The following is a 27,919-nucleotide window of genomic DNA, read 5'->3' on the forward strand; positions in this document are numbered from 1 at the left end:
AACAGTCAAATAAAAAAATAAAACAAGTTCTTTCTTGTCTCTCTGAATATCTCAGTCTCAAATAAGCAAAACCAATGAAACAAAATAAAAACAAATCAAAACCAAACACTAACAAACAGTAGTGGCCTATTCCTAGGTAAACAGGAAATAAAATAAATTAATTAACATGAATACATTTTTTAAGCCACTCTCCTCATCTTATCAGACACATTTTACAGTACATATAAAGTTTTAGCTCTGTAAACTTCATGAAATAATTTAATAAACACCATGAATTAACTTTAATGTACATTCTTAAATATCTCAGTGCAAAATATACTTTTTAAATGACCTTTAATGAACTTGTACATTCAAAACCCGAAATCATGTGCTCACTTACTCTAACTTGTAGTTTCAGAGCCTCATCCTGCATCTGGATGCAGCTCACACGGCTCTGTCTCCCCTCTACATGGGTAACATAACATATACCTTCATAAACAGCCTTTAACACTGAAATTATAACAAGAACTAATATGTCAGTACATTATGTGCCACTTACGCTGACCCGTGGTCGTCTATGGCGGTTCCCGACACCGTGGACTCAATACATGAAACCCCGACCGACGAGAAGTAAACAAGACGTTCTCAGTCACACACACTCGTCAGACAGCTCAATTACCGGTCCGCTCTAACTCCTTCACTCAGTCACGTATTTCCTCTGTGATAGAAGGTTTTCTATCACATTTGACTTTTGATTTGATTTATTTTATTTTTGTACATGTAAAGAAAAAACAACACTTCATGAGAAGTTTAAGAAAACAAAACAACTTAATTTAGTAGTGTTGTGTCGACTGGAAAGGCATAGCGCTCTCTAGTTCATCTGAAACACCACAATCTTTGCCTCTTTTCATAAATTTAAGAGAACAATGTAATATTTTGCTATATTATATTGGATTGTAAACAGAGGGTTTCTGCAGTTTCCCGCTCTTCTTTCTCTCCACTGAGAGCCGCCCACCAGTTTAAATGAAGACAGACTCCATCCGTGACGTCAGAGCCCCTGGACCAATCACAGACGGGAGACTGCGCTGTTGTTTTGCATGTGGAGGGAATGAAAGCAGCCTCTCTGACCGAAGCAGTTCATTCTTTTCTGAAGAAGGAAACATGCCTGAACCCGCCAAGTCCGCGCCCAAGAAGGGCTCCAAGAAAGCCGTGACCAAGACCGCCGGGAAAGGCGGCAAGAAGAGGAGAAAGAGCAGGAAGGAGAGCTACGCCATCTACGTGTACAAGGTGCTGAAGCAGGTCCACCCCGACACCGGCATCTCCTCCAAGGCCATGGGCATCATGAACTCGTTCGTCAACGACATCTTTGAGCGCATCGCCTCTGAAGCGTCTCGTCTGGCTCACTACAACAAACGCTCCACCATCACCTCCAGGGAGATCCAGACCGCCGTGCGCCTCCTGCTGCCCGGGGAGCTGGCCAAGCACGCCGTGTCCGAGGGAACCAAGGCCGTCACCAAGTACACCAGCTCCAAGTAGACCAACACCCAATACAAACCAACGGCTCTTTTCAGAGCCACACACCCAATCTGCAGAGCATAAAACTTCCTTTTAACCACTAAATATGAATAGTAAATATTGGGGTTTTATAACAATTGGCTATTTATATACATTCAATAAGAACTATTTTTTTACGTTGCAGGAGAGTTGCTACACGGACAGTTTTTGAGTGATGCACCACGCATGAACAGGTTGGGCTGTTATCTTATTGATCGTGTGCTGAAACTATAATAAACTATAACCCACTTGGGTTGAAATAAGAAATTCTGTAGTCATTGACTAATGAGAGAGAATTTAACAGTATAAGAATAAACTCTAAAATTATAAATCTACAAAGGTGCAAGTAATGCATGACAGAAATCATTTATTCCATTCAGCATTGTTAAAGCACATCAAATACCTTCTGACATGGTTGAGCTCAATGATTCCAACTAAAATAATTGTACCAGACAGTAAAATTCATTACTTTTGTTTTTCAAAAACATTGTAAGATGGTTTATTTGTTTGTTGAACATCAGCATTCATTTATATAATTTTAAGTTACTTAAAAATGTCTCAACTCCAATGACTGCTTGACTAAACTGTTTGCGAGGTTGGAGCATGTGATTTATTCAGTTTGTGAACAATTACTGTAACAAAGGATAATGATTATGGTGTTTAAGAGCATTAAATGACTAGCAGCTTCACATCAACACCAGTACTGAAACCACACAGCTAAATTACATTTCCTGCGGGTATGGATGTGTGAGGGGAAAAATTATTTTAAATAAACTTATTACTGATGTAATATCAGGAGTCTGATAGTTTTTTTTTGTTTAAACTCTGACAATGAACAGTGTATGCTTGGTGTGACACCCAAGTGTGTATGCACAATTGTTGTATTGGTTTTAGTTGAGTTTTAGTCATTTAAAAGAACTATTTCACTTGTATTTTGTGTTCAAACTATAGTAGAAACAGTTACTGCGTTACACCACCAGGGGGCATTAAGAAGTGCTGAATAGCCTTGGGCGTTGTGCAAAGTGATATCCGTCCAACGATGAGACTTTATTCAACCTTCGGATGCACAACATGGGTCAAAAATGAGTCCTGTGCCAGACACATGAGCCTTTTTTTAACAGCTAAAATAAATACAGGGATTAAATCTGTGAGCAGCACCTTCTAAATCAGGACCAGTCATTTGTACAGGGTAGTAAACATGTATTTCCAGATACTTACCAGTCTGCAAAATGTTCTTATACTTAATCTGGACCTGTTGCCAAATCCTGTATAAATATTGATAAAATGTGTCACCAAAAAAAACCAACAGATTAATAATGTGTCAGATTCACACATTACATTATAGACTTCCACCAAAGAAGGTTAACAACTTTAAAGTTGTTAATCTGATCAAATGTCTGGTAGATCCATGAATGATATGATTGTAACTTAAGAGTAGTGGTTAGAAAATGTGTGTTTGAGGCTATTTAGGCGTTCAGACGTTGTTGCTCCTTTATAACAGCAACAGTGTTTCTTTTCTTTATTAGTTTGTGCTTTATTTCTTCATAACCCTCCATCGAAAGATGTTGCTCATTTGGTGTGAAGCAATTTATCTGTTGTAAAATCAGTGAATCCGTGATCGATCTCATGGTCTCTTGAAGAAAACTGTAGATGTGCATTTACCTGAGTTACTGACACCTGGCTGAACAAAGCCGCGCCTGCTGGTTTGGTCTTTGTGAAATGGATGAATCCAGGATGAACTGATGGCGAGATGTGAAGCCTGGATTTATCTTTTATCCTGGATTTCTGAATCCTACTTTAGTGAAACGTCCCTCTGGTTTCTCCCAGAGTGCTGTCACCCACGGCTTTGTCATCATGCAGAAAGCTGCGCTGTGAAGCGTCTGAAACGTCTCCAGGTGTCACCAAACAGTGTGGAAAATGTGTGAGGAAACTTGATGTAGAGATACAAAAGCTGTGTTGGTTCATGAAGTAAGAAGTAAGAACAAAAAATGAAGAGTATTTATGCTCAATAAAATCCAGACATTTACTGCATAAATGGAATAATGAAAGGTATATCATACAAACACTCAGCCATACATAAAATAACAATAAAATAACAAGTGGATATGAGTCTTTTTTGACCCATATTGTGCATTAGAAAGGTAGTGACTCAAAAAAGGGGTTTTATTCAAAAATAAAGATATTTCATGGTTAAAAACAAGTGAATTGAGGTATAGCTTGAAGCAGTGGTGTAGTCTATGTGATACGCAGGTTTACGCCGTATACCCACTAGAAAATGTCCATGATTTGCGTTTACCCAGTGGTCCGTGACGGTACTGCAGGTGGTCCGTGGAAAAGCTAAATTAAATATAAAATCATTTCTGTTTACGTTCAATGCAAAATGTCCCAGTTAAAATCAGTAGGAGGGTAAGCGGTTGTGTTTCGTGCTATTTTGTTCAGTTTAAACGATACAGAACAGCTCGGAAAAGAAACTGCTTATGAGCCACAGATAAGTAATAATGTAGTAAGTACAGTTAATTTAGGTAAAAAGGTAAATATATGTAGATAAAGGTTTTTATTTAAACTTTATCCAGAACACAGAATATGTTAGCCATCAGAGCAACACGGATACATTTTCAGCCAAAATAAAAAGCTCCAGAGTATTTAAGAGTTCAAAAGTGATCTCAGCGATAGCCCTTAAAGTTTAAAGTCCTGTTTTCCTCACCGTGTTTAGGCCTTTGTGTCGTTACCTTCTCTTCAGCTTGCTGTCCACCAGCCCAGTGATGGATCAGCTGTTTTGTTGCTTCAGAGTGTGAAAAAGTATGGATATTTTATCTTTTTGAACCTTACTTTGTTCAGGTGAAGTTTATTTGTTAAATATTTGGTTTTGTCTGGTTTGAAGCCAATTTAAGGTGTTTTCTTGTTCATTTAAAATATGTTCATTGTTACTACTACTGATGAGCCTAAGTTATTATTATTGTTCATTCATTGATTGTTACAAGTATTGTGATGCATACAATAAATTAACAAAAAAATAGGTATTTTTTATTTATTTATTTTTTATTTTTTATTCATATGCACAATGATAACACAGTAATTATTTTAACATACAAGGACAAATAATTGTGCAGGAGAGGAAAAGAAGCCAGAGGGGCTTATAAAAAATCCTCCCTCTCAATAAAAAATCACAAAAACAAATCAATCAATAGAAAAAGAAAAGAAAGGAAAAAAGAAAAGGTAAAAGAAACAAAGAAAAACACAATAAACACAAACAAAAATATCCATAAAATGGCAATTTCATTTCAATTAGAATAGCCTATTAATTTAGCCTAGATAAGAGATTCCCCACCAAGCTGGTCCTAAACATTTTTAAGGATGACGCAAACTTAAGAGACCGATCTAAAGAGTTCCAGAGTTGCCGGCCATGAAATTTGATAAAGGATTTGTGACTGCAGGTAAAAGACAAAGAGGTAAATGAAAGTTCTTCCACCTCTAACTGAATAAGAATGAATATCTGATGATAACAGAAAAACATTATGAAAAGTGCCTGGAATGTTTTGTTTGAAATGAATGAACTTAAACATAAACAGTCATGTTTAAAACATATTAATAGAACAAATTGATAATAATTTAAATTTGCTAAATAAGGGTGCAGAAGGTGCTTGATGAGTAGAATATGAAATCATTCTCAAAAATCTTTTCTGAATTAAAAATAATTGGTTAAGGTACGAAGAATAAGAAGCGCCCCAAACAATGTTGCAATATGTCAAGTATGGATAAATTAGACTATAATATAATATCATGAGACAGGACTGATTAACTAAGAAAGAAACTCTTCTAATAATACCATAGGACTTCATCATTTTTTTGCATACCGGTACATACTCAATATGTTTTCCCCAGGACAATCTTTCATCCACTCGTACACCAATACATTTTACACATGAAACTTGTTGGATTTCAATATTATTAATTTGGAGCTTTAAATCCTGCTCAGGAAAAAATGTGTTTTTGTTTCTAAAAAGAATATAATTTGATTTATTTATATTCAAGGAAAGCTTGTTCGTCTGGTATGACTTTATTAATCACCAAATGGAAATGTTTATTCAGAGGTTTGTCATTACATGAACAAAAAAAGCTTTGAATCTGAATCCCATTCACTAAAGCTCAGCCTACAGTATAAATGTTAAAGACCAGTTATATCAACATGTTAGGAGGCAGCATCAGAAACAAGGTGGTGATGGAGCTTATGAGGTGTTGGACGGGTGGGATGGGTGAGTTTGGAGACTATACCCACTACAAAAAAGTAAACTACACCACTGCCTTGAAGACAGAATTATGAAATTAATTTATTGCAAAGATATAGAAAAAAAAAGATCATCCGGGTCACTTTTGACCCATGTTGTGCATCCAACGGTTAATGTTGTGCTCTGTGGAGAACAGTGTTGCACTGATGGTCAACATTATTCCTGCTGAAGACCAAAGGGAAAGACACGAGCCTCCACCTGCACCAGTGTGTTTGCTGCTCACACTTTATCTCAGCTTTATAAAGAAATAAACACCAACACGGGATTGTTCTTACTTCACACCTGGGGGCGTACATTTGGTCATTGGGAAAAAGGCTTTTTAAAGTGCCCTTACGTATTTCACGACATTTTAAAACAAAAATAAGAGAGGAAATGTGTCGAGCAGCGCGGCCACTCGGGGACGTCTGAAGTCTCCCGGGACAAACCGCAGAGACATCCGAGCTGGACATGAGCTGGACCCCCGGAGACACGAGTCCGCCGTCCTCTCTGCTCACGGCGGCGTCTCACGCGGCTCCAGCACTCAGTTTTCCTCCTTTATCGACGAGGAGAAAACACAAGCGGAGCCGTCCGTCCGCCATGACGGAGCGGCGCCGCTGGATTGAGTCTCCACGGTTCTCATGGTGTGTTTAAGTTCCGTCCGGAGCTCCGGCTTCTCATCATTAGCAGTGACTCTCGCAGCAGCTCGACATGGCAGAAGTAGCTCCAGCTCCGGCTCCGGCCAAAGCCGCCAAGAAGAAGGTGTCCAAGCCGAAGAAGGCCGGCCCCAGCGCGGCAGAGCTCATCGTGAAGGCCGTGGCCGCGTCCAAGGAGCGCAGCGGCGTGTCCGCCGCCGCCGTCAAGAAAGCTCTGGCCGCCGGAGGATACGACGTGGACAAGAACAAAGCCCGCGTCAACACCGCCATCAAGAGCCTGGTGACCAAGGGGACCCTGGTCCAGACCAAGGGGACCGGGGCCTCCGGCTCCTTCAAGATGAGCAAGAACACTGACACGAAGGCCAAAGCTCCCGTGAAGAAAGCGCCTCCTAAAGCCAAGAAGCCCGCCGCCAAGAAACCCGCAGCAGCGAAGAAGGCGAAGAGCGCAGCAGCCAAGAAACCAGCAGCGGCCAAGAAACCAGCAGCGGCCAAGAAGAGCCCCAAGAAGGTCAAGAAGCCCGCAGCAGTCAAGAAGACGGCCAAGAGCCCCAAGAAGGTCGCCAAAAGCCCAAAGAAGGTGGTGAAGAAGGCACTCGCAGCCAAGAAGTCCCCCGCCAAGAAGGTGGCCAAGCCCAAAGCCAAGAAGGCAGCACCCAAGAAGAAGTGAAGCATCACTGCTGGATAAAATTAAAAAGGCTCTTTTAAGAGCCACCACCTCATCCTGAGAGTTCTTTTCCTATCAGTTTGGTTTTTTCAACAATACATTGCACCTTTAATATATTAAGTGTACATTCAAGGGAACATAACTATTTTATTTTACATAAAAGTAAAATGACAGTTTCAAAGAATTTACAAGAACCAGGTTTCAACCCATTTCTCTTTTATTTGTAGTTGACTTTTTAATCCACTACATTTCAGAGTATTTTAATCAATAATTCACTCATGGACTTCAGCATTTTTTAATGTGGCTTATTACTCATTATTCATTACTGTAATCACATTCAAGCTGCCTCGATTTATTTTGATTTCATGGCTGTAGAATTGCCATATGTGCAAAGAATCAGTGCTCCTGCCCATTCCTTTCCCAAGATAACTTTCAATATCTGGCAGTTATTCAATATTACTGTGTGTTCTAACTGTTTAACAGATAAGGACACTTTTTGCAGTATCTTAGTATTTAAAGAGTATCAGTATTTTAAGAGCCACCACATCTTCCTTAAAAGGCAAATTGTGTCACATAAGAAATATTGTTTTCTTATAAGAAAATATTGTGGTACTCATGCAACTGAGAATTTGTTATTGATTACAGTTTTATAAGTTCAAGTCAGTTATGTATCCTGTCAGTTGTCATTTGGTTTGCAACGCTGATATTTCCTGTTCTTTCTTGATTACAGTTCAAGTCATACAATTGAAACAGTCAATCAGTGTCTCTTGAGCACTTTGAATCAAATTTAGTCATTTTCTACTTTTGAAATGTTTTGATAAAAAAAAAAAATTGTAGAACAACTTTTATTTAACCCAAATGTCAGTGTACAGCAGCACAGCAATGGAAACCTACTGGATTAGTACATGATGTCTGTAGAGGGGAAAAAAAAACGTTTTGGTATGGCAGTGGTATAAAAACAGATAAATATAAACATGAAAATAATGTTCTTCACCATTGTTCATCCTCCAATTATTAATAAATTCCACTAAACTCAAATGAATGTACAATTTTCATGATTATTGTGAGTTATCTTTTTTCATGTGAAATTTACAGAATTTAAAACTTGAAAATGTCTTTTGTTACATAAATATGTAAAATAAAGGACTGAAAGATGGAAGATGCAGGGAATGTAGGTTAGATAAGTACAAAGAAAATTATACACTAAGGCATTTTTAAGATCTTATACTGCTCATATCAGGTGTAATTAATTATAATGGCGGAAGTGCTGTACTATTAATTGAGGGAATCATGTTGTGCTTTGTGACAATGTAGCAACTATTAATGAGATTGAAGGAAGCAGCTCTTTAGTGGTGATGTTGGTGGCTCTTAAAAGAGCCGTTGTGGGTTAGAGGGGAGACGGTCTAAGCTCTCTCCCCGCGGATGCGGCGGGCCAGCTGGATGTCTTTGGGCATGATGGTGACCCTCTTGGCGTGGATGGCGCACAGGTTGGTGTCCTCGAACAGCCCCACCAGGTAAGCCTCGCTGGCCTCCTGCAGGGCCATGACGGCGGAGCTCTGGAAGCGCAGGTCGGTCTTGAAGTCCTGAGCGATTTCTCTCACCAGCCGCTGGAAGGGCAGCTTGCGGATCAGCAGCTCCGTGGACTTCTGGTAGCGGCGGATCTCCCTCAGAGCCACGGTACCGGGCCTGTAGCGGTGAGGCTTCTTCACTCCGCCGGTGGCCGGGGCGCTCTTCCGGGCGGCCTTGGTGGCCAGCTGCTTCCTGGGGGCTTTGCCTCCGGTGGACTTACGAGCGGTCTGCTTGGTTCTGGCCATGGCGACTGGTTCTGGATCAGGACAGTAATGCTGGGAGAAGCGAGACTCGCTGCTCTTAAAGTGTGTGACTCGGTGACGCGGTCCAGACCTCCGCTCCTGATTGGTGGATTCTGCTCTGCAGCCCCGCCCCGCCCCGGGAGCGAGCTCGCGCCTCAATGTGCGCCGTTTATTGGATAGAATCTTTTCAAAACTCCCGCCTAGTCCGGAGCCCCGCCCCCTGCTGGCTCTCTGTCCCGGTTGTGTAAGTTAGTTAATGTATTTATCTATTTTAGTTATTAGTTTATTTACTCCAATCACTAAAAACCACCCCCCAGTAGCTGGGCAGTTATAGTGTGTATACTGGTAAGGAAAAACGATTGTGTACTTTTTTGGAGTACGTGTTAGAGGTCAGGGACGGGTATTCTCCGCCTTAATGGATGTTGTATGTGTGTGTTAGCGACATCTACTGAAATATCGGTAGTAATATATTTTATCATTTCCTTTTATCAGTTCCGATTTCAAAAAGAGCAATTACGTATTTCCACATTAGATTAACAGACAGACTTTTGGATTTAAACAGGTCACTACTAAGTTTCTGAAGCAACACCAGTGAACACATTTTCCTTTATAGAGAAAGTAAATCATTTCACAAACATGCTATTTATGCTATATGTATATATATTTAATTACCTCTGAAAATCAGTTATTACAGAGCCTCACTTCAACCAGCAGACAACCGATGAACTAGTTAGTGCTATAATACAAAATGTTAAAATGTTTCTTTTTTAAACAATCTGCTCTCAGTCATCTCACATCTCTAGATGTATTTATTGGTCGTTTCTTCTGAGACAGTTTAGTTTCCAGAACAGATGTTACTGATCCATAGAACCTGTCATTTTGCAGACGCTTTTATCTAAAGCGACTTCAATGTGAGAGAACAAAAGCACAAAATTACATAGTAATTGTTAAACGGTAATCGTGTCTCTGAGAGGAGTGTGTGGCTCTTAAAAGAGCCGTTGTGTTTCGGGTTCAGCAGCAGCTTTACTTGGCCTTGGCGGCCTTCTCGGTCTTCTTGGGCAGCAGCACCGCCTGGATGTTGGGCAGCACGCCGCCCTGAGCGATGGTGACCCCCCCCAGCAGCTTGTTGAGCTCCTCGTCGTTGCGGACAGCCAGCTGCAGGTGACGGGGGATGATGCGGGTCTTCTTGTTGTCGCGGGCAGCGTTTCCAGCCAGCTCCAGGATCTCAGCGGTCAGATACTCCAGCACAGCCGCCAGGTAGACGGGGGCGCCGGCACCGACGCGCTGAGCGTAGTTGCCTTTACGCAGCAGTCTGTGGACACGACCCACTGGGAACTGCAGTCCTGCACGGGAGGAGCGGGTCTTGGCCTTCGCTCTGGCTTTCCCTCCGGTCTTTCCGCGGCCGCTCATGTTGATAATGTCTGTATGGAACTGGTGTCAAGAGAAACTGTGTCTCCAGCAGCGGAAAACCTCGTTAAATACCGGAGAGCGCGGGACGAGTCCTGCCGCACCAATCAGGACAGAGAGAAACGAGGGGGGAGTTTTGAAGAGATTCTATCCAATAAACAGCGAGCATTGGAGCTCCTGGGGGCGGGGCCTCGCTGCAGAGCAGAATCCACCAATCAGGAGCAGCGGAGGTCTGAATCGCGTCACCGAGTCACACACTTTGGATTAGAGTAACTAAACTAATTTATACGGTTAACTAATCAACAGTAAAATTCATCATGTTTAGAAAATAAAAGACCTGAGTCTTGCTTGGTTTCCATTCTATGAGAAGAAAAGTTGTGGATATAGCCTTATTTTTTGTTTTTTGTTTTAAATATAACTGCTTGGTTATCTTGAATGTGGAAGTGTATGCTATATAGGTCAGAACTGACAGTCTCCTATGTAAATAAAGATATATTAATCACAATTTTTAAATTGTGAAACATTTTTCTCTCTTGAAAATGTTAAAGGAAACTTCCTCCCATCCCACCTTCTATGAGGTCCAGTGGAAAAGAATCAAAACTGGATTACAAGATTGTTTTGCTGTGCCAAATCCTCCAAAGTTTTAATTACATTGCATAAAATGAATAGAAACATACTGGGAAAAGGTGGCCATGTTGACATAAGTAGTTTCTTAATGAATGGATCAATAAACATGCGTTTAATGAAAAGAAAGAACTAAACTAAGACTGATGTGGAGATGTGGGGGCTTCTGTGTTTGCTGGTTGAACCCAATACGACACAGCAAATATACCATATACGGTACCAGCAAAGATTAGACTGGTTGTGATGGGCAGGTGAAGCTTCAGGAAGCTTTTAAGTCTTTCATCCGTTCACTCCAGGGCCAAACGTCCTGAAGCTTACCTGTGCAGAACCGGGTCAGGCAGTAGCTGCTGCTGTATCGCCGCCGCGAGGCCGTCTGTGTGCACGCGTGTATTTACACATCCTAAACCATACCTGTCAAGTTTTGGATTTAAAAATAAGGGACATTTTCCACTGCCAGCAATCCCTCCATCCCAACAGAGGTCCAGTTTGTTACATTTTGAGACAGGTTTATAAGAAATCTAAAATAACGACCTGTCAAACATCTACAAACTACAATGATGTGCTCATAGCCTGATAGGCCGACTTTTGTTGACACTGAAATGCTGTGGACATTCTTTTTCCTATAATAGAGCCTTAATGAAAACACAAAAGGGAATTAAAGCACATTTATTTATTTTAAATATTCTCAATTAATATACACATTGATTGTCTTCAAGTGAAACACTTAATTTTTTAATTTGTCATTTTAAGTCATGTGGCGCTCTGCCCCATCTTGCTCCTCTTTAAGGAAGTAAATTTGGTATCCCACTTTAAGAGATATTTAAACAAAGTCTTTGCTTTGTCGGCACTAGCCTTCTCTGGTTACATCCATCCATCTCTGAGTTGTTGCCACTAACCTCGCCAGAACCAAACTACAGCAGGGGGCAGTTCTCACGTGGCCGGTTACAATTCAGTTAGGAGAGGCAGAGGAATGATCTTTAAAAATATTATAAAACGAGAAGTTACTAATACGGGAGGACGGTGGGAAAGAGGTAAAATACAGTAGTTTCCCGGCCAAAACGGGAGATTTGACAGGTATCCTAAACACACATTTAAATTAGACTCAGAGGGAACAAAGTCCAACCTCGCAAACAGTTTAATCAAGCGGTCATTGGAGTTGAGTCATTTTTAAGTAACTTAAAATTATACAAATTAATGCTGATGTTCAACAAATAAACCATCTTACAATTTATTTGAAAAAAAAAAAGTAATGTATTTTACTGTCTGGTACAATTATTTTAATTAGAATCATTCAGCTCAACCATGTCAGAAGGTATTTGATGTGCTTTAACAATGCTGAATGGAATAAATGATTTCTGTCATGCATTACTTGCACCTTTGTGGATTTATAATTTTAGAGTTTATTCTTAACCCTGTTACAATTCTGTCTTTCATGCATCAATGACTACATAATTTCTTATTTCAACCCATGTGGGTTATAGTTTATTATAGTTTTAGCACACGAGTCAATAAGATAACAGCCCAACCTATTCATGCGTGGTAGCAACTCTCCTGCAATGTAAAATAGTTCTAATGAACGTATATGTAAACAATAGCAAATTGTTACAAACCCCAGACTAATGATTATTTACTATTCATGTTAAACAGCTGGAGGAAGTTTCATGCTCTCCAGATTGGGTGTGTGGCTCTGAAAAGAGCCGTTGGTTTGTATTGGGTCTGTGTCTACTTGGAGCTGGTGTACTTGGTGACGGCCTTGGTTCCCTCGGACACGGCGTGCTTGGCCAGCTCCCCGGGCAGCAGGAGGCGCACGGCGGTCTGGATCTCCCTGGAGGTGATGGTGGAGCGTTTGTTGTAGTGAGCCAGACGAGACGCTTCAGAGGCGATGCGCTCAAAGATGTCGTTGACGAACGAGTTCATTATGCCCATGGCCTTGGAGGAGATGCCGGTGTCGGGGTGGACCTGCTTCAGCACCTTGTACACGTAGATGGCGTAGCTCTCCTTCCTGCTCTTTCTCCTCTTCTTGCCGCCTTTCCCGGCGGTCTTGGTCACGGCTTTCTTGGAGCCCTTCTTGGGCGCGGACTTGGCGGGTTCAGGCATGTCTCCTTCTCCAGAAACGAATGAGCTGCTTGGGTCAGAGAGGCTGCATTTATGTAGCTGCAGGCAAATCGCGCTGCGCCGTCGCTCCTCTGTGATTGGTCGAGACTCCGCTGGTTGTTCAGCATGTCGGTGATTGGACGGCGGCAGACGGGGAGGTGACGCAGCACAGCCGCTGTCGAAGCTGCTGCTTTTATCACACCTAGTATGTTTATCTTATATGTATTTTATTCACAATACTTTAATAGTGTGTTCCGTCTTCGGTTTTGCAACTTTATTTGCCCCACGCTGCAGGTATTTGTTTTTACGGTTCTCTATGGAGCAGCTGGGTATCGACACACAACCGACCGTTACGTTACAGTCTCGTTTCTTCTCTTTTCCCGCTACTCAGTGACGTAAACCCTCATTGCGTGGACAAAGAAAATACATTAAATCAATGAATAAAATACTCTCGGTATTTTTATCCAACACTTGAAAAACTATAATAATCTAAATTAAATATTTCCAGGATACAACACCTGCATGCCTTCCTAAATATTTTATACTGTATTTACTCTCATTTGACTTTTATTCGTTTTCAGTTTTATGTGATGTTTGGACCATTACATCAGAGCAGTTTCTATTTTAATGACATGGTGCTCCTAACGTAGATCAGTAAACAATAAATACTTTAATCAGCAGATGTAAAGCGCCGGACTGAAAAGGATGTGGAGAAAGTGGAGCTGGACTGAAATGACCCAGCGGTGTTTGGCTGACTGTGTCACATTCTTATCACACTTGGTGCTAAACTCATCGTATCCAGGGACTGCTGGTTCAAACGAGAGAGTCAGTCATGGTTTGTGGAGTTGGACTCGACGCTGCAGGACCAGTATCTTTCTACTTGCTTGGCCTCGTGTGGTGAAATTACACAAGTGCTGCCAGTGAGCACTTGGAAAGGAACAAAGTTTGCATGTTTATAGTGGGCCGGAGGATGTCATTTAATGTGTTTGTTTATTATAGACGACCATATTCCGATGTTTAAGATTAAGATTCCCAGAATATTCTAATTTTTTGACATAGGATATTTGAGTTTTCTTAAGCTGTAAACCATGATCAGCAATATTAAAATAATAAAAGGCTTGCAATATTTCAGTTGATTTGTAATGAATCCAGAATGTATGACATTTTTGTTTTTTTAATTGCATTACAGAAAATCACAATATTCTAATTTTCTGAGACAGTCCTGTATATGAACTATTGCTGAACCACTCATTGATTTGTGTTTTCTGCTGACAGAGTCCAAAGCTGAACGTTGTTCACAAATCCAGGGCATAGCGAGTAACCTCAAGATGAGACTTTAACTCAGTGTTTGTTAAATCCCCCCAGGATTTAAAAAAAACAATAAGTTACTAACTATTGTGTCGCAGTAGGTGGCGCTATAACACAGAACGATCTGGTATCAGCATCCTTTAATGAGTAGAAGAATATTAGGCCCGCTCCTGTCTTCAAACACGTCCTCAGAAAGGAGCTAAATAATTGGTGACCGTAGTTCCAGCTCAGTTGTTGACTAACTTCATATTCAACATGAGCGGACGAGGAAAAGGAGGAAAGGGTCTCGGTAAAGGAGGCGCTAAGCGTCACCGTAAAGTCCTCCGTGACAACATCCAGGGAATCACCAAACCCGCCATCCGCCGTCTGGCTCGCCGCGGGGGGGTGAAGCGTATCTCCGGTCTGATCTACGAGGAGACCCGCGGTGTGCTGAAGGTCTTCCTGGAGAACGTGATCCGTGATGCCGTCACCTACACCGAGCACGCAAAGAGGAAGACGGTGACCGCCATGGATGTGGTGTACGCGCTCAAGAGACAGGGACGCACCCTGTACGGATTCGGGGGTTAAACCAACTAACCGTTTCAACCAAACAACGGCCCTTTTCAGGGCCACCAACCTGATCTCAGAGCATATTACCAACATTTCTACGCACATGATTTTGGATAAAAGTTGTCTTGATTAATTTATTTGATCCCAGGAAACAACCAGGACAAACATTTTCTATCAGACTTGATCAAGTCTACCTCTTAAATCACTCGGGTATGTTGAAAGATAAGCATCCAAATGGGTTCATTTTCATTGTCTCTGCATCTATTGATTAAATTAAAGCGATTCACGATCGACAAGAGTTGTGACTATTCTGTTGGTCCACGAAGGTTTACCTACTTTTATCTGCTTGTTTACAAAGATTCATAATGTGGCGTTGCTACAGTGTTTTAAATGTTGCGTTTTCCAGTGCAGGTGGTTTTAAACGGCTTTATTCAGTTAAATGTAATAAAGGACAGTTAAACAATGAAACTCCTTTTTTGTTGCTCGTTCAGCCTGGTCATATTAACGAGCTCTGCACTACAAATGAGACTCTTAAACTCCATGGATTCATTTGTCACTTTTTCACAACCTTGTGAAAACAATCTCACAATACAAAGATTGTATTTATAGATGTATTTGCTAAACAAACGGCGCCTTACGACAGTTTCCCGCTCGTCTTTCTCTCCAGAGCCGCCCACCAGTTTAAATGAAGACAAACTCAATCTGTGACGTCAGAGCCACTGGACCAATCACAGACGGGAGACTGCACTGTTATTTTTGCATGTGGAGGGAATTAAATCAGCCTCTCTGACCGAAGCAGTTCATTCGTTTCTGAAGAAGGAAACATGCCTGAACCCGCCAAGTCCGCGCCCAAGAAGGGCTCCAAGAAAGCCGTGACCAAGACCGCGGGGAAAGGCGGCAAGAAGAGGAGAAAGAGCAGGAAGGAGAGCTACGCCATCTACGTGTACAAGGTGCTGAAGCAGGTCCACCCCGACACCGGCATCTCCTCCAAGGCCATGGGCATCATGAACTCGTTCGTCAACGACATCTTTGAGCGCATCGGCTCCGAAGCGTCTCGTCTGGCTCACTACAACAAACGCTCCACCATCACCTCCAGGGAGATCCAGACCGCCGTGCGCCTCCTGCTGCCCGGGGAGCTGGCCAAGCACGCCGTGTCCGAGGGAACCAAGGCCGTCACCAAGTACACCAGCTCCAAGTAGACACAGACCCAATACAAACCAACGGCTCTTTTAAGAGCCACACACCCAATCTGGAGAGCATAAAACTTCCTTCAGCCGTTTAACATGAATAGTTAATATTCAGTAGTCTGGGTTTAAGAATAAACCTTAGAATTATAAATCCACAAAGTTGTATGACTGAATCATTTATTCATTAAAATAGCTTCTGACATGGTTTAGCTGAATTATTTTAATTAGACAATTGTATCAATATCACAGTAAAATTCATTTGTTTATCTTCAAAAATTGTCCGATGGTTTTGTTTTCACAACAGCATTGAGTAATTTTTATAAATTTTAAGAAGTTTCAACTTCAATTACATTGTTGACTGCTTGACTAAACTCAAATATCCTGATCTGACACCAACGCGCTTGACTCATCAAGCATACAACCAGTGAGTTGATATTTATGAGAAAGTGAATGTCATTTTCAAGCATTCTTATTTTTTTTTAATTTTCTGGTGGCGTTTTATCAAAAAAATCATTTACATGGCAACATGCTTTTTTTTCTTTCAATATAATTCTAATTAAAATAAATTTTTTTTATTTTAACATTATTTGTTCTTTTGCACAATCACCACAACAAATTCCTTGTGTTGTCTGTACTTGGCATAAACGTCTTTCTGATTGTAATTCTGATTCTGTAATATACCCACATTATTATTATGTATATGTTTAATATTACTTGCATTAAGTTTAGCTCATGATTGTGTTGAAAATCTGTGTGTTGTCTGATAGGAAAAGGTTCGTTTATTGTTTGACAAAGGTGGTGATGCAGTGTCTAACTCTTGTGTGTGTGTGTGTGTGGTGTGTCAGAAGAGATTTGCCGTTAGACAATGTTTGATGTTTAAGAAATATATGTTTGAGAAAAAGCAATCCAGAACTGGACGCTGATTAAGGAGCATCGTGTCTGTGTGTCTGTTTCACACCCCCTTTTTTAGGGGTATAACATATGTAATGCATTAATATAACTTTTCCATCCACTAGACATGAACCAAATATAACAAATAAATGAATAATATCAAAATAAGATTGTACAGGCGCTGACTGGCTGGGCTTCAATACAGGCTTTGTAAAGAATGTTTAATCGTTGTTTTGCTCACTGATCGGGTTTTGATCGGTCGTGCCTGCACTTCCCGTTAGAGGTGGAAACGCACTGTTTTTATACCCCTTTACAGGGTATAACAAATACATAAGTTAAGATAGATACGTACCGTAATTGATTTGGTTAATGTGATCATTTTGGTAGAGATTAGATTTTATGTTTTATTTGTGGCACACAGAGTCATCAGTAGGATGATCTACATTTATATTATTTACATGTTTAATTTATACTTTATTTAGTACAGCTCAGGTCCAGTTCATGTGATAGTTAGATAGTGTTTTCTGTTAAGGTAAGAGGTTGGTTTATTTGGTGAATAATGTAGTTATGTGGCAGTACCATGTCTAAGTCTCACCAGCAGTCGCTACACGGTGCGTTCAGGGACAACAGAAGTCTGGCGTTAATACTCCAGAGAAGAAGAGTACGCACTTGAGTGTAAAGTTGATGTTTGTGTAGCAAACTGTGAAGATTAATACGACATAAAAGAAAGTTCAAATTAAATGTGTGGTGGAAACTTTACTGGTTCAGAAAACATAACTGTTCAGAATCAGCTGGTAGTACTCGTTGCCTAGCAACCACGTAAGACTGGAGAGAGAGCTATTAGCCGGTTTGTAGAGCCCAGACTGCTCATTTATAGTTAATAAATAAATAAGTTTATATACATAATTGACTGGTCTGAAAATACATGATTATTGTTTCAATGTTGTGCAGATGTTCATAATTTATCTATCTTATCTTATATTACATTGTGAGAACAAGAACACACACTTAAAGAGCATATTGCAGGTTAGAATTTTTTCAAAAATGATACCTGACCTTATGTGAAAATGACTATGTGAGAAGTTAATGTAGGATTTAATATGTTTTACAAGACATAAGGGCACGTATTCAGAGGAAAAAGTGGCTGATTTTAGCAAAGCTCCTACAAACGCTTTTTTTTTTCGAACACCGCGTCATATGACGCCAGACCAGGGAGCAGTCTCCACAGCTCTGCCCCATCTGACTGCCCAGACCCCGTACACACGTAGCCGGGTATCTGCTAAACCAAAGATATTTTCCTACGTTTGGACCTGTCATCCACATGAAAACACAAATAAACGAATGTTTAAAAAAACTCCGGGCAAAGTGAAGATTTTTGAAAACTCTGTTTATGTACATGCGTGTAGACCTGGTGTAGACAGAGACAGAGAGCAGTTCTGCGTTTTCCAATGTCACATTATGCTCCAAAACAACAACAAATCTGCTCTGAGTCTGACGTCTAACGTGCGACCCAGAACTCCTGATGATCCACCATCTGTCCTCCAAGCAAGAAAAAAGAGAAGATAATAAGCCAGTTTTCTGTTTAGAAAGTACAAACGTAGACAGATTACAAGTACTCACCCATTTTTAAGGAGTTATTTTCGGAGTTTCTTTCAGGAGCACGGAGCAGGAGTGCTGCAGTGAATAAAGGCGGATTTATGGTTCCGCGTAAAATCGACGGCGTAGCCTACGGTGTAGGGTACGCGGCGCACGCAGCGTTTGGTGCGTCACCGCGTAACCTACGCCGTAGGGCTGCCTTGGTGTAACGCGGACCCATAACCTTCGTCTGGCGTTAGGGTCGCCACCGACCCGTTCATAGGTTTGAAATTCATAAAACTACCACCAAAAATTTGTTTATTGCATCAATGCTTTTTGACTTTGTCAGGAACCTCTATTTCAATAAAATAATATAAAAAAAAAATGTTGTCACTAAATTATAAAATGCTCTGGTTGAAATTGTTACCTTTGTGGGGTTAGGGTCGGTTTCGACCCGGTTATAAAATTATGCTTATAAAGCAATAATTAGAGCCAAAACTGAAATCATAAGTGCACTGTCAGACAGCCAGCTCCTCTCCCAGTCATGTGAGCTTCAGTAGATTCTCATTTTGGATTTTTGTCTTCCAGTTTACCTGCACATAAACAAAAGCAAATAAATTCGGGCATGTCCAGCCATGTAGGTCAATTCACTCATTTCACTTGTAGAGTGCACATCTCCAGTTTGCAGCATGCAAAGATGAGAAGAAGATTTACAGTAAGCCAAGTTCTGGACTATATTTTTGGTGAAAATGATAGAGACGACAATGAGCAGCGTAGTGATGCAGAGGAGCAGGATTCTGAGGAGGAAGACGATGTGGAGTATCATCCAGAAGATACTGACACATCTGGTGAATCTGACGAGGAGGTCACTGGTGCTGAAGCTTCTCCTGCTGAAAAATTCAAGTCCAAAAATGGAAAGATACTTTGGAGCTCAGTACCTCAGTATGTACATGGCTGCTGAAAATGTCATCAAAAAGACCCCTGGAATCACAATGTTTGCTGTGACAATAGTCAGTGATATCAAAACATTTTTTATTTATGCCATTGTCAATAAAAAGAGTCATAATTGCTATGACAAATCTTCAAGGGGAAAGAAGTCCATGGCGACATGTGGAAAGAAGTGGATGAGGAATGCCTGGATGCTTATATTGGTGTTCTTCTTCTTGCTGGAGTGTACAGATCCTGTAATGAATCCACTGATCTCTGGGATGCATCGACAGGCAGAAATATTTTCCGGGCAACAATGTCACTTCAGACCTTTCGAATGATATCACGAGTCCTCAGATTTGACAACAGGAATACCAGAGCAAGATCTGACAAGCTTGCCCCCATCAGGGATGTCAGGGAGAAATGGGTGAAGCTCCTTCCACTGATGTTCAACCCAGGGCCAGAGGTGACAGTGGATGAACTTCTTCTCCCTTTCCCAGAAAAATGCCCCTTCCGGCAATACATACCCAGTAAGCCAGGGAAGAACGGCATAAAAATCTGGGCAGCCTGCGATGCCAAAAACAGCTACTGATTTACACAGGCAAAGCTGCGAGTGGCATCCCTGAGGAGAACCAAGGAAAACGTGTCGTCCTTGATTTGACTACTGGCCTGCAGGGTCACAATATCACTTGTGACAATTTTTTAAAGTTCTATTGTTGAAAAAATACTTTTTTTCCATTTCCTTTAGGTAAATGTATATGGGTCGAAATTGACCCATAACACCATAGATGTTACTATAGTTAATAATATTAAAATGAAAAAATAAATGAAACAAATTTATTTAAGAGATGTGTTCTAATACCCCTCAGTAATAGCCAGGTAACACAACAACCTTTTATTTATTCATATGATTCTCTTGAGGCTCATTTTGCCAGTTTTTAAAATTGAAATCAAGGGCTATACTGACAAAAAAAGGCCCAGAGTTCCCACACCAAAAATATTAAAACCAATATTTTCATGGATAAGGAAGCCTAACAATGTAACCAAGAGATGAGAAACAAATTGGATGATGGATAATTTATTTTAGTGTATTTTAGAGATGATTTAAAACACGGGTCAAAACAGACCCGTTAACATCGGAGATGGTAACAGAAAGCTAACACCAGACGAAGGATATCTTTGCAATAAATTAATTTCATAATTTAGTCTTCAAGGCAGTGGTGTAGTCTACTTTTTTGTAGTGGGTATAGTGTCCAAACTCATCCATCCCACCAGTCCAACACCTCATAAGCACCATCACCACCTTGTTTCTGATGCTGCCTCCTAACATGTTGATATAACTGGTCTTTAACATTTATACTGTAGGCTGAGCTTTAGTGAATGGGATTCAGATTCAAAGCTTTTTTTGTTCATGTAATGACAAACCTCTGAATAAACATTTCCATTTGGGGATTAATAAAGTCATACCAGACGAACAAGCTTTCCTTGAATATAAATAAATCAAATTATATTCTTTTTAGAAACAAAAACACATTTTTTCCTGAGCAGGATTTAAAGCTCCAAATGAATAATATTGAAATCCAACAAATTTCATGTGTAAAATGTATTGGTGTACTAGTGGATGAAAGATTGTCCTGGGGAAAACATATTGAGTATGTATGCAAAAAAATGATGAAGTCCTATGGTATTATTAGAAGAGTTTCTTTCTTAGTTAATCAGTCCTGTCTCATGATATTATATTATAGTCTAATTTATCCATACTTGACATATTGCAACATTGTTTGGGGCAATTCTTATTCTTCGTACCTTAACCAATTATTTTTTATTCAGAAAAGATTTTTGAGAATGATTTCATATTCTACTCATCAAGCACCTTCTGCACCCTTATTTAGCAAATTTAAATTATTATCAATGTTTTCTATTAATATGTTTTAAACATGCCTGTTTATGTTTAAGTTCATTCATTTCAAACAAGACATTCCAGGCACTTTTCATAATGTTTTTCTGTTATCATCAGATATTCATTCTTATTCAGTTAGAGGTGGAAGAACTTTCATTTACCTCTTTGTCTTTTACCTGCAGTCACAAATCCTTTATCAAATTTCATGGCCCGCAACTCTGGAACTCTTTAGATCGGTCTCTTAAGTTTCATCATCCTTAAAAATGTTTGACCAGCTTGGTGGGGAATCTCTTATGTAGGCTAAATTAATAGGCTATTCTTATTGAAATGAAATTGCCATTTTATGGATATTTTTGTTTGTGTTTATTGTGTTTTTCTTTGTTTCTTTTACCTTTTCTTTTTTCCTTTCTATTCTTTTTCTATTGATTGATTTGTTTTTGTGATTTTTTATTGAGGGGGAGGATTTTTTATAAGCCCCTCTGGCTTCTTTTCCTCTCCTGCACAATTATTTGTCCTTGTATGTTAAAATAATTACTGTGTTATCATTGTGCATATGAATAAAAAAATAATAAATAAATAAATAAAAAAATACCTATTTTTTTGTTAATTTATTGTATGCATCACAATACTTGTAACAATCAATGAATGAACAATAATAATAACTTAGGCTCATCAGTAGTAGTAACAATGAACACATTTTAAATGAACAAGAAAACACCTTAAATTGGCTTCAAACCAGACAAAACCAAATATTTAACAAATAAACTTCACCTGAACAAAGTAAGGTTCAAAAAGATAAAATATCCATACTTTTTCACACTCTGAAGCAAACAAAACAGCTGATCCATCACTGGGCTGGTGGACAGCAAGCTGGAGAGAAGGTAACGACACAAAGGCCTAAACACGGTGAGAAAAACAGGACTTTAAACTTGAAGGGCTATCAGTGAGATCACTTTTGAACTCTTAAATACTCTGATGGCTAACATATTCTGTGTTCTGGATAAAGTTTAAATAAAACCTTTATCTACATATATTTACCTTTTTACCTAAATTAACTGTACTTACTACATTATTACTTATCTGTGGCTCATACGCAGTTTCTTTTCCGAGCTGTTCTGTATCGTTTAAACTGAACAAAATAGCACGAAACACAACTGCTTACCCTCCTACTGATTTTAACTGGGACATTTTGCAATGAACGTAAACAGAAATTATTTTATATTTACTTTAGCTTTTCCACGGATCACCTGCAGTACCGTCACGGACCACTGGGTAAACGCAAACCATGGACATTTTCTAGTGGGTATACGGCGTAAACCTGCGTATCACATAAACCAGTGATTCTTAACCATAGGGCCGCGGCCCACACTTGGGCCGCGAGCGCCATCTAGTGGGCCGCCAAAAGAAATTCAGTTTTGTACGTGTGGGCCGCGAGGGCCGCGGGACTGCATAGCAACTCCCAACCAAATGAGGAGAAGAAGACACTCAGCTAGCTGTACGTGTAATAGTAAGAGAAATGGTGTGTCTTTACAGAAAAAATCCTTCATTTTGCACAGAGTAGGTTTAGATCCGCCAGGATTAGGGATCGATTAATTGGGTCTGCGCCCAGAGCGAGCGCGGCATGATCATTTATCCCGGCGCGTCCCCACGGCCGGGGAGGTCGGTGCCGCTCGGGCGGCGGCTCCGTCGTTACTGCTGAAGGATGGTAGATGTAGATGCGTGGGCTGTCGTGTCTGCTGGACTGGACTGTTCGGGCTTTCGAAAAAGCATCAGAAAGTAACTGCTGCAGCGCGACCAGAGAGCTGCGGTGCGGGCTGTGCCCGTCGCAGCTGATCAGGCTCGGATGAACCCGACACACTGAGTCCTGACAACTTATTAATGTAAATAACTTAAAGTAAAATCAAACTAAGTTTTGTCCTCGCTGTATTTTTAAATATGCAACCCGGAATGGACAAATTCATCCTGTTCAGTCTTCCCACTGGGACAAAACCAGTGTCTCATACGTTCAGAGACCGTGGCGTTCAAAGTGCGAAAGTGAAACGCCACTGAAACAAAACACAAAGTTTTTCATCAAACATATCCACTCAAGTCTGAACTGAAGTCACAGAAAAATAAGCTGAGCATATTAAAACATGTTTGGGTCCAGATACAGCTGTGAGGCAGCTTTCTCCACAGTGAACATAATTAAAACTAAATATCGTTTCAGGCTCATCAATGAGCACCTCCACATGCATATGAGAACCTGAACCTGAACCTTAAATTGTTAAGATGTGTTTATATTAATTTAGTATAAAAATGTGTTGAGACAATTAACAAAGAAAAGGGGAAATTCAAACTGCTGGTAGAGAAATAAAATAAGATAGCATTTGAAAAATAAAATAAAATCGACTTTATTTTTAAGAGAAAAAAATATGTTTAATTCAAGTTAAACATGTTAATTGGCAAATATGTACTTTTTTTAATATAACAGTCAGATGCAGATGTTGATACAACTATGAGGCTACTTGAATATATATACACACACACACACACACACACACACATACATACATATATATATATATATATATATATATATATATATATATATATATATATATATATATATATATATATATATATATATATATTATGATGTTCTGGACCTTCGCTTGAGTAAATTTTCTCTAAATGGACCTCTTAAAGTTGAATATCCCTGCTATACAGTGTTAATATTTAATGGGCCCCGGGCCACTCTGTACTGAAAAAATTGGGCCCCAAGGTCAGAAAGGTTAAGAACCCCTGACATAAACTACACCACTGCTTCAAGCTATACCTCAATTCACTTGTTTCTAACCATGAAATATCTTTATTTTTGAATAAAACCCCTTTTTTGAGTCACTACCTTTCTAATGCACAATATGGGTCAAAAATGACTCATATCCACTTGTTATTTTATTGTTATTTTATGTTTGGCTGAGTGTTGGTATGATATACCTTTCATTATTCCATTTATGCAGTAAATGTCTGGATTTTATTGAGCATAAATACTCTTCATTTTTTGTTCTTACTTCATGAACCAACACAGCTTTTGTATCTCTACATCAAGTTTCTTCACACATTTTCCACACTGTTTGGTGACACCTGGAGACGTTTCAGACGCTTCACAGCGCAGCATTCTGCATGATGACAAAGCCGTGGGTGACAGCACTCTGGGAGAAACCAGAGGGCTGTTTCACTAAAGTAGGATTCAGAAATCCAGGTTAAAAAGATAAATCCAGGCTTCACATCTCGCCATCAGTTCATCCTGGATTCATCCATTTCACAAAGACCAAACCAGCTCAGCAGGCGCGGCTTTGTTCAGCCAGGTGTCAGTAACTCAGGTAAATGCAAATCTACAGATTTCTTCAAGAGACCATGAGATCGATCACGGATTCACTGATTTTACAACAGATAAATTGCTTCACACCAAATTAGCAACATCTTTTGATGGAGGGTTATGAAGAAATAAAGCACAAACTAATAAAGAAAACGCATGAACGCCTAAATAGCCTAAAACACACATTTTCTAACCACTACTCTTAAATTACATTCATATCATTCATGGATCTACTGGACATTTGCTCAGATTAACAACTTTAAAGTTGTTAATCTTCTTCTACACGCTTTCTTGGAGCCCTTCTTGGGCGCGGACTTGGCGGGTTCAGGCATGTTTCCTTCTTCAGAAACGAATGAAGTGCTTCGGTCAGAGAGGCTGATTTTATGTAGCTGCAGGCAAACCGCGCTGCGCCGTCGCTCCTCTGTGATTGGTCGAGACAGGTTGTTCAGCATGTCGGTGATTGGACGGCGGCAGACGGGGAGGTGATGCAGCACAGCCGCTGTCGAAGCTGCTGCTTTTAACACACCTAGTATGTTTATCTTATATGTATTTTATTCACAATACTTTAATCGTGTGTTCCGTCTTCTGTTTTGCAACTTTATTTGCCCCACGCTGCAGGTATTTGTTTTTACGGTTCTCTCTGGAGCAGCTGGGTATCGACACACAACCGACCGTTACGTTACAGTCTCTTTTCTTCTCTTTTCCCGCTACTCAGTGACATAAACCCTCATTGCGTGGACAAAGAAAAAACATTAAATCAATGAATAAAATGCTCTGTGTATTTATCCAACACTTGAAAAACTCTAATAATCTAAATGAAATATTTCCAGGGTGCAACACCTGCACGCCCTCCTAATTCTTTTTTATTTACTCTTATTTGACTTTTATTCGTTTTCCAGTTTTATGTGATGTTTGGACCATTACATCAAAGCAGTTTCTGTTTTAATGACATTGTGCTCCTCACGCAGATCAGTAAATAGTAAATACTTTAATCAGCAGATGTAAAGCACCAGACTGAACAGGATGTGGAGAAAGTGGAAATGGACTGAAATGAGAACCGGCGGTGTTTGGTCGACATGCTGATCAAACTTTGTGCTAAACTCATCGTAACCAGGGACTGCTGGTTCAAACGAGAAAGTCAGTCATGGTTTGTGGAGTTGGACTCGCCGCTGCAGGGCCCAGTATCTTTCTACCCTGCAGGTCTCGTGTGTTTAAGGCTGCGTCCCAATTGAACCCCTCGCCCTCGTTTTTTTCACTAACCCTAACTTTTGCGCGTTCCCGTGAAGGTAGTGGTGTCCCAATTCCTCTTTTCAACTAGGGGGAGGGGGCATAACAAGGGCTAGGGGCTGAGAATAGCCCCTACGGATCGAGGGATTTCAGATGCTCAGTTGCCGAGCGAGGGGGTATGAAAATTTCCCAGAATGCTTTTCGTCGTCATTTGCGTACTGAATCAAAAAAAAAACATGGCGGACATTTCTTATTTTTTTGTGAATGAAATCAATATTTTGAGTTAGTTTCTGCATAAAAATGCGTTTTGATTAAATTTCTTTTTGCAAACCAATATTTTACTTTCATAATATTCACTCAGTGAATGTACATAATCCCTTTTTTGTCCGTTGTTCGCTAAGATCGCGCCGGAGTAAAGGCTGTTAGGTTACGCCGTAGGGTACGTAAGCTACGCCGTAGGCTACGTAAGCTACGCCGTAGGCTCTGTGTCGATTTGACTCGCCGACCAAAGGCAAACAGGCAGACTCGTCTCAGAGAAATAGAGAGAAATAATCCTGTGACCCGTCAGATTTGTTTTGGATGTTTCTGATATAATAGTTTTCAGAAACCACAAAGTAATACAGCTGTTATCTGGGTAATTTACACACTTTCAGACAAAGTTGCCGAAGATCACGCCAGAATAAAGGGATTTATGGTTCCGCGTTACACCAAAGCAGAGCTTAAGGCGTAGGTTACGTAACCTACGCCTTAAGCTCTGCGTCGATGTACGCGGCGACGCGCGCCGTACGCCGTACCCTACGCCGTAGGCTGTGCGTTGATTTAACGCGGACCCAAGCTCCGGAGCCGGCAGACAGAAATCTTAAAATTTCGGAGCAAATTTCTCAACAGGCGTTATTTGGATAAACTGAGCCCCGGTTGCGGATCTTAAAGGTTACCTTTATACATGAAAAAATATTAAAACTTAATAAAGTGCCATAACAGCGCTACGCTACAGCTGAAATTAAAACAGCTTTTGGCTCTCTGCTTCCTGATCAGGGTAGGGATGAAAACGAGGGGTAGGGGGAGAATTGGGACAGGCACCCGGGCCAAGTGCCCTAGATTTCAAGTGCCCTAAAATCTCCCCCTTCTTTTTTAGGGGTTAGGGAAGAAAAGAAGTGCGAGTGGAGAAAAGAAGGGCGAGTGAAGTTGAATTGGGATTGGGCCTAAGTTACACAAGTGCTGCCAGTGAGCAGTTGGGAAGGAACAAAGTTTGTATGTTCATAGTGGGCGTTTAATGTTTATTAAAGATCATCATATCCCGATGTGATAAGTATTAAAATATAAAAGTATTACAGTACAGAGGTATATGAGCTCTAACGGTTGGAGTGGGTGGCCCTGAAAAGGGCCGTTGTTTGGTGTGAATGTTGGTTTAACCCACGAATCCGTACAATAGGTGTGGTTTCGACTGAACGAGGGTCCATTTCACAAATAAAATTGGGTTATTTCATACATTTTAAAAGTTAATTTGATTTGGGGCTATTTTAAAGCGGATTTTACAAGAATCTGCAGTCGAGTGACGACAGATCAAGGCTTTGTTGGAGCTTTGACGCTTGATTCAGAAAAGCTTTCCCTGCTGGAGGGAGCTCTGAGGGAGATCCGCCGCTACCAGAAGTCCACAGAGCTGCTGATCCGCAAGCTGCCCTTCCAGCGGCTGGTGAGAGAAATCGCTCAGGACTTCAAGACCGACCTGCGCTTCCAGAGCTCCGCCGTCATGGCCCTGCAGGAGGCCAGCGAGGCTTACCTGGTGGGGCTGTTCGAGGACACTAATCTGTGCGCCATCCACGCCAAGAGGGTCACCATCATGCCCAAAGACATCCAGCTGGCCCGCCGCATCCGCGGGGAGAGAGCTTAGACCGTCTCCCCTGGACCACAATGGCTCTTTTAAGAGCCACCTCCAACACAACTAA

The 27,919-nt window shown here is 40.6% G+C and overlaps 8 protein-coding genes across 9 annotated transcripts; 5 read left to right on the forward strand and 3 right to left on the reverse strand.

The window, feature by feature from the left end:
- The first annotated feature begins 1,136 nt into the window (after positions 1–1,136).
- On the forward strand, positions 1,137–1,581 carry LOC133448424 (histone H2B-like). The gene has a single exon (XM_061726935.1). The coding sequence runs from the start codon at positions 1,141–1,143 to the stop codon at positions 1,513–1,515; it is 375 nt and encodes a 124-aa protein (XP_061582919.1). The 5' UTR covers positions 1,137–1,140; the 3' UTR covers positions 1,516–1,581.
- A 4,925-nt stretch (positions 1,582–6,506) lies between these two features.
- LOC133448047 (histone H1-like) lies at positions 6,507–7,192 on the forward strand. 2 transcript variants are annotated; one of them, XM_061726521.1, is made up of 2 exons: positions 6,507–7,028; positions 7,071–7,118. In XM_061726521.1, the coding sequence occupies exons 1-2, from the start codon at positions 6,507–6,509 to the stop codon at positions 7,116–7,118; spliced, it is 570 nt and encodes a 189-aa protein (XP_061582505.1). The 2 variants fall into 2 exon arrangements, with proteins under 2 accessions (XP_061582505.1, XP_061582504.1); XM_061726520.1 differs by having other exon boundaries at positions 6,507–7,192.
- A 1,326-nt stretch (positions 7,193–8,518) lies between these two features.
- Positions 8,519–8,939, reverse strand: LOC133448179 (histone H3). Its single transcript, XM_061726530.1, has one exon. It carries the CDS (start codon positions 8,927–8,929, stop codon positions 8,519–8,521), a length of 411 nt encoding a protein of 136 aa, XP_061582514.1. The 5' UTR covers positions 8,930–8,939.
- A 726-nt stretch (positions 8,940–9,665) lies between these two features.
- On the reverse strand, positions 9,666–10,342 carry LOC133448302 (histone H2A-like). The gene has a single exon (XM_061726701.1). It carries the CDS (start codon positions 10,334–10,336, stop codon positions 9,950–9,952), a length of 387 nt encoding a protein of 128 aa, XP_061582685.1. The 5' UTR covers positions 10,337–10,342; the 3' UTR covers positions 9,666–9,949.
- A 1,342-nt stretch (positions 10,343–11,684) lies between these two features.
- On the reverse strand, positions 11,685–13,054 carry LOC133448436 (histone H2B-like). The gene has a single exon (XM_061726963.1). The coding sequence runs from the start codon at positions 13,052–13,054 to the stop codon at positions 12,680–12,682; it is 375 nt and encodes a 124-aa protein (XP_061582947.1). The 3' UTR covers positions 11,685–12,679.
- Positions 13,055–14,607: 1,553 nt separating this feature from the next.
- On the forward strand, positions 14,608–14,980 carry LOC133448520 (histone H4). Its single transcript, XM_061727125.1, has one exon. It carries the CDS (start codon positions 14,615–14,617, stop codon positions 14,924–14,926), a length of 312 nt encoding a protein of 103 aa, XP_061583109.1. The 5' UTR covers positions 14,608–14,614; the 3' UTR covers positions 14,927–14,980.
- A 752-nt stretch (positions 14,981–15,732) lies between these two features.
- LOC133443302 (histone H2B-like) lies at positions 15,733–16,122 on the forward strand. The gene has a single exon (XM_061720677.1). The coding sequence runs from the start codon at positions 15,733–15,735 to the stop codon at positions 16,105–16,107; it is 375 nt and encodes a 124-aa protein (XP_061576661.1). The 3' UTR covers positions 16,108–16,122.
- Positions 16,123–19,258: 3,136 nt separating this feature from the next.
- LOC133443459 (uncharacterized) lies at positions 19,259–27,864 on the forward strand. Its single transcript, XM_061720689.1, has 2 exons — positions 19,259–19,433; positions 27,572–27,864. Exons 1-2 carry the CDS (start codon positions 19,259–19,261, stop codon positions 27,862–27,864), a joined length of 468 nt encoding a protein of 155 aa, XP_061576673.1.
- Positions 27,865–27,919: the final 55 nt, after the last annotated feature.

This window comes from Cololabis saira, chromosome 1 (genome assembly GCF_033807715.1).
Source record: "Cololabis saira isolate AMF1-May2022 chromosome 1, fColSai1.1, whole genome shotgun sequence".
NCBI classification, from domain to species: Eukaryota; Metazoa; Chordata; class Actinopteri; order Beloniformes; family Belonidae; genus Cololabis; species Cololabis saira.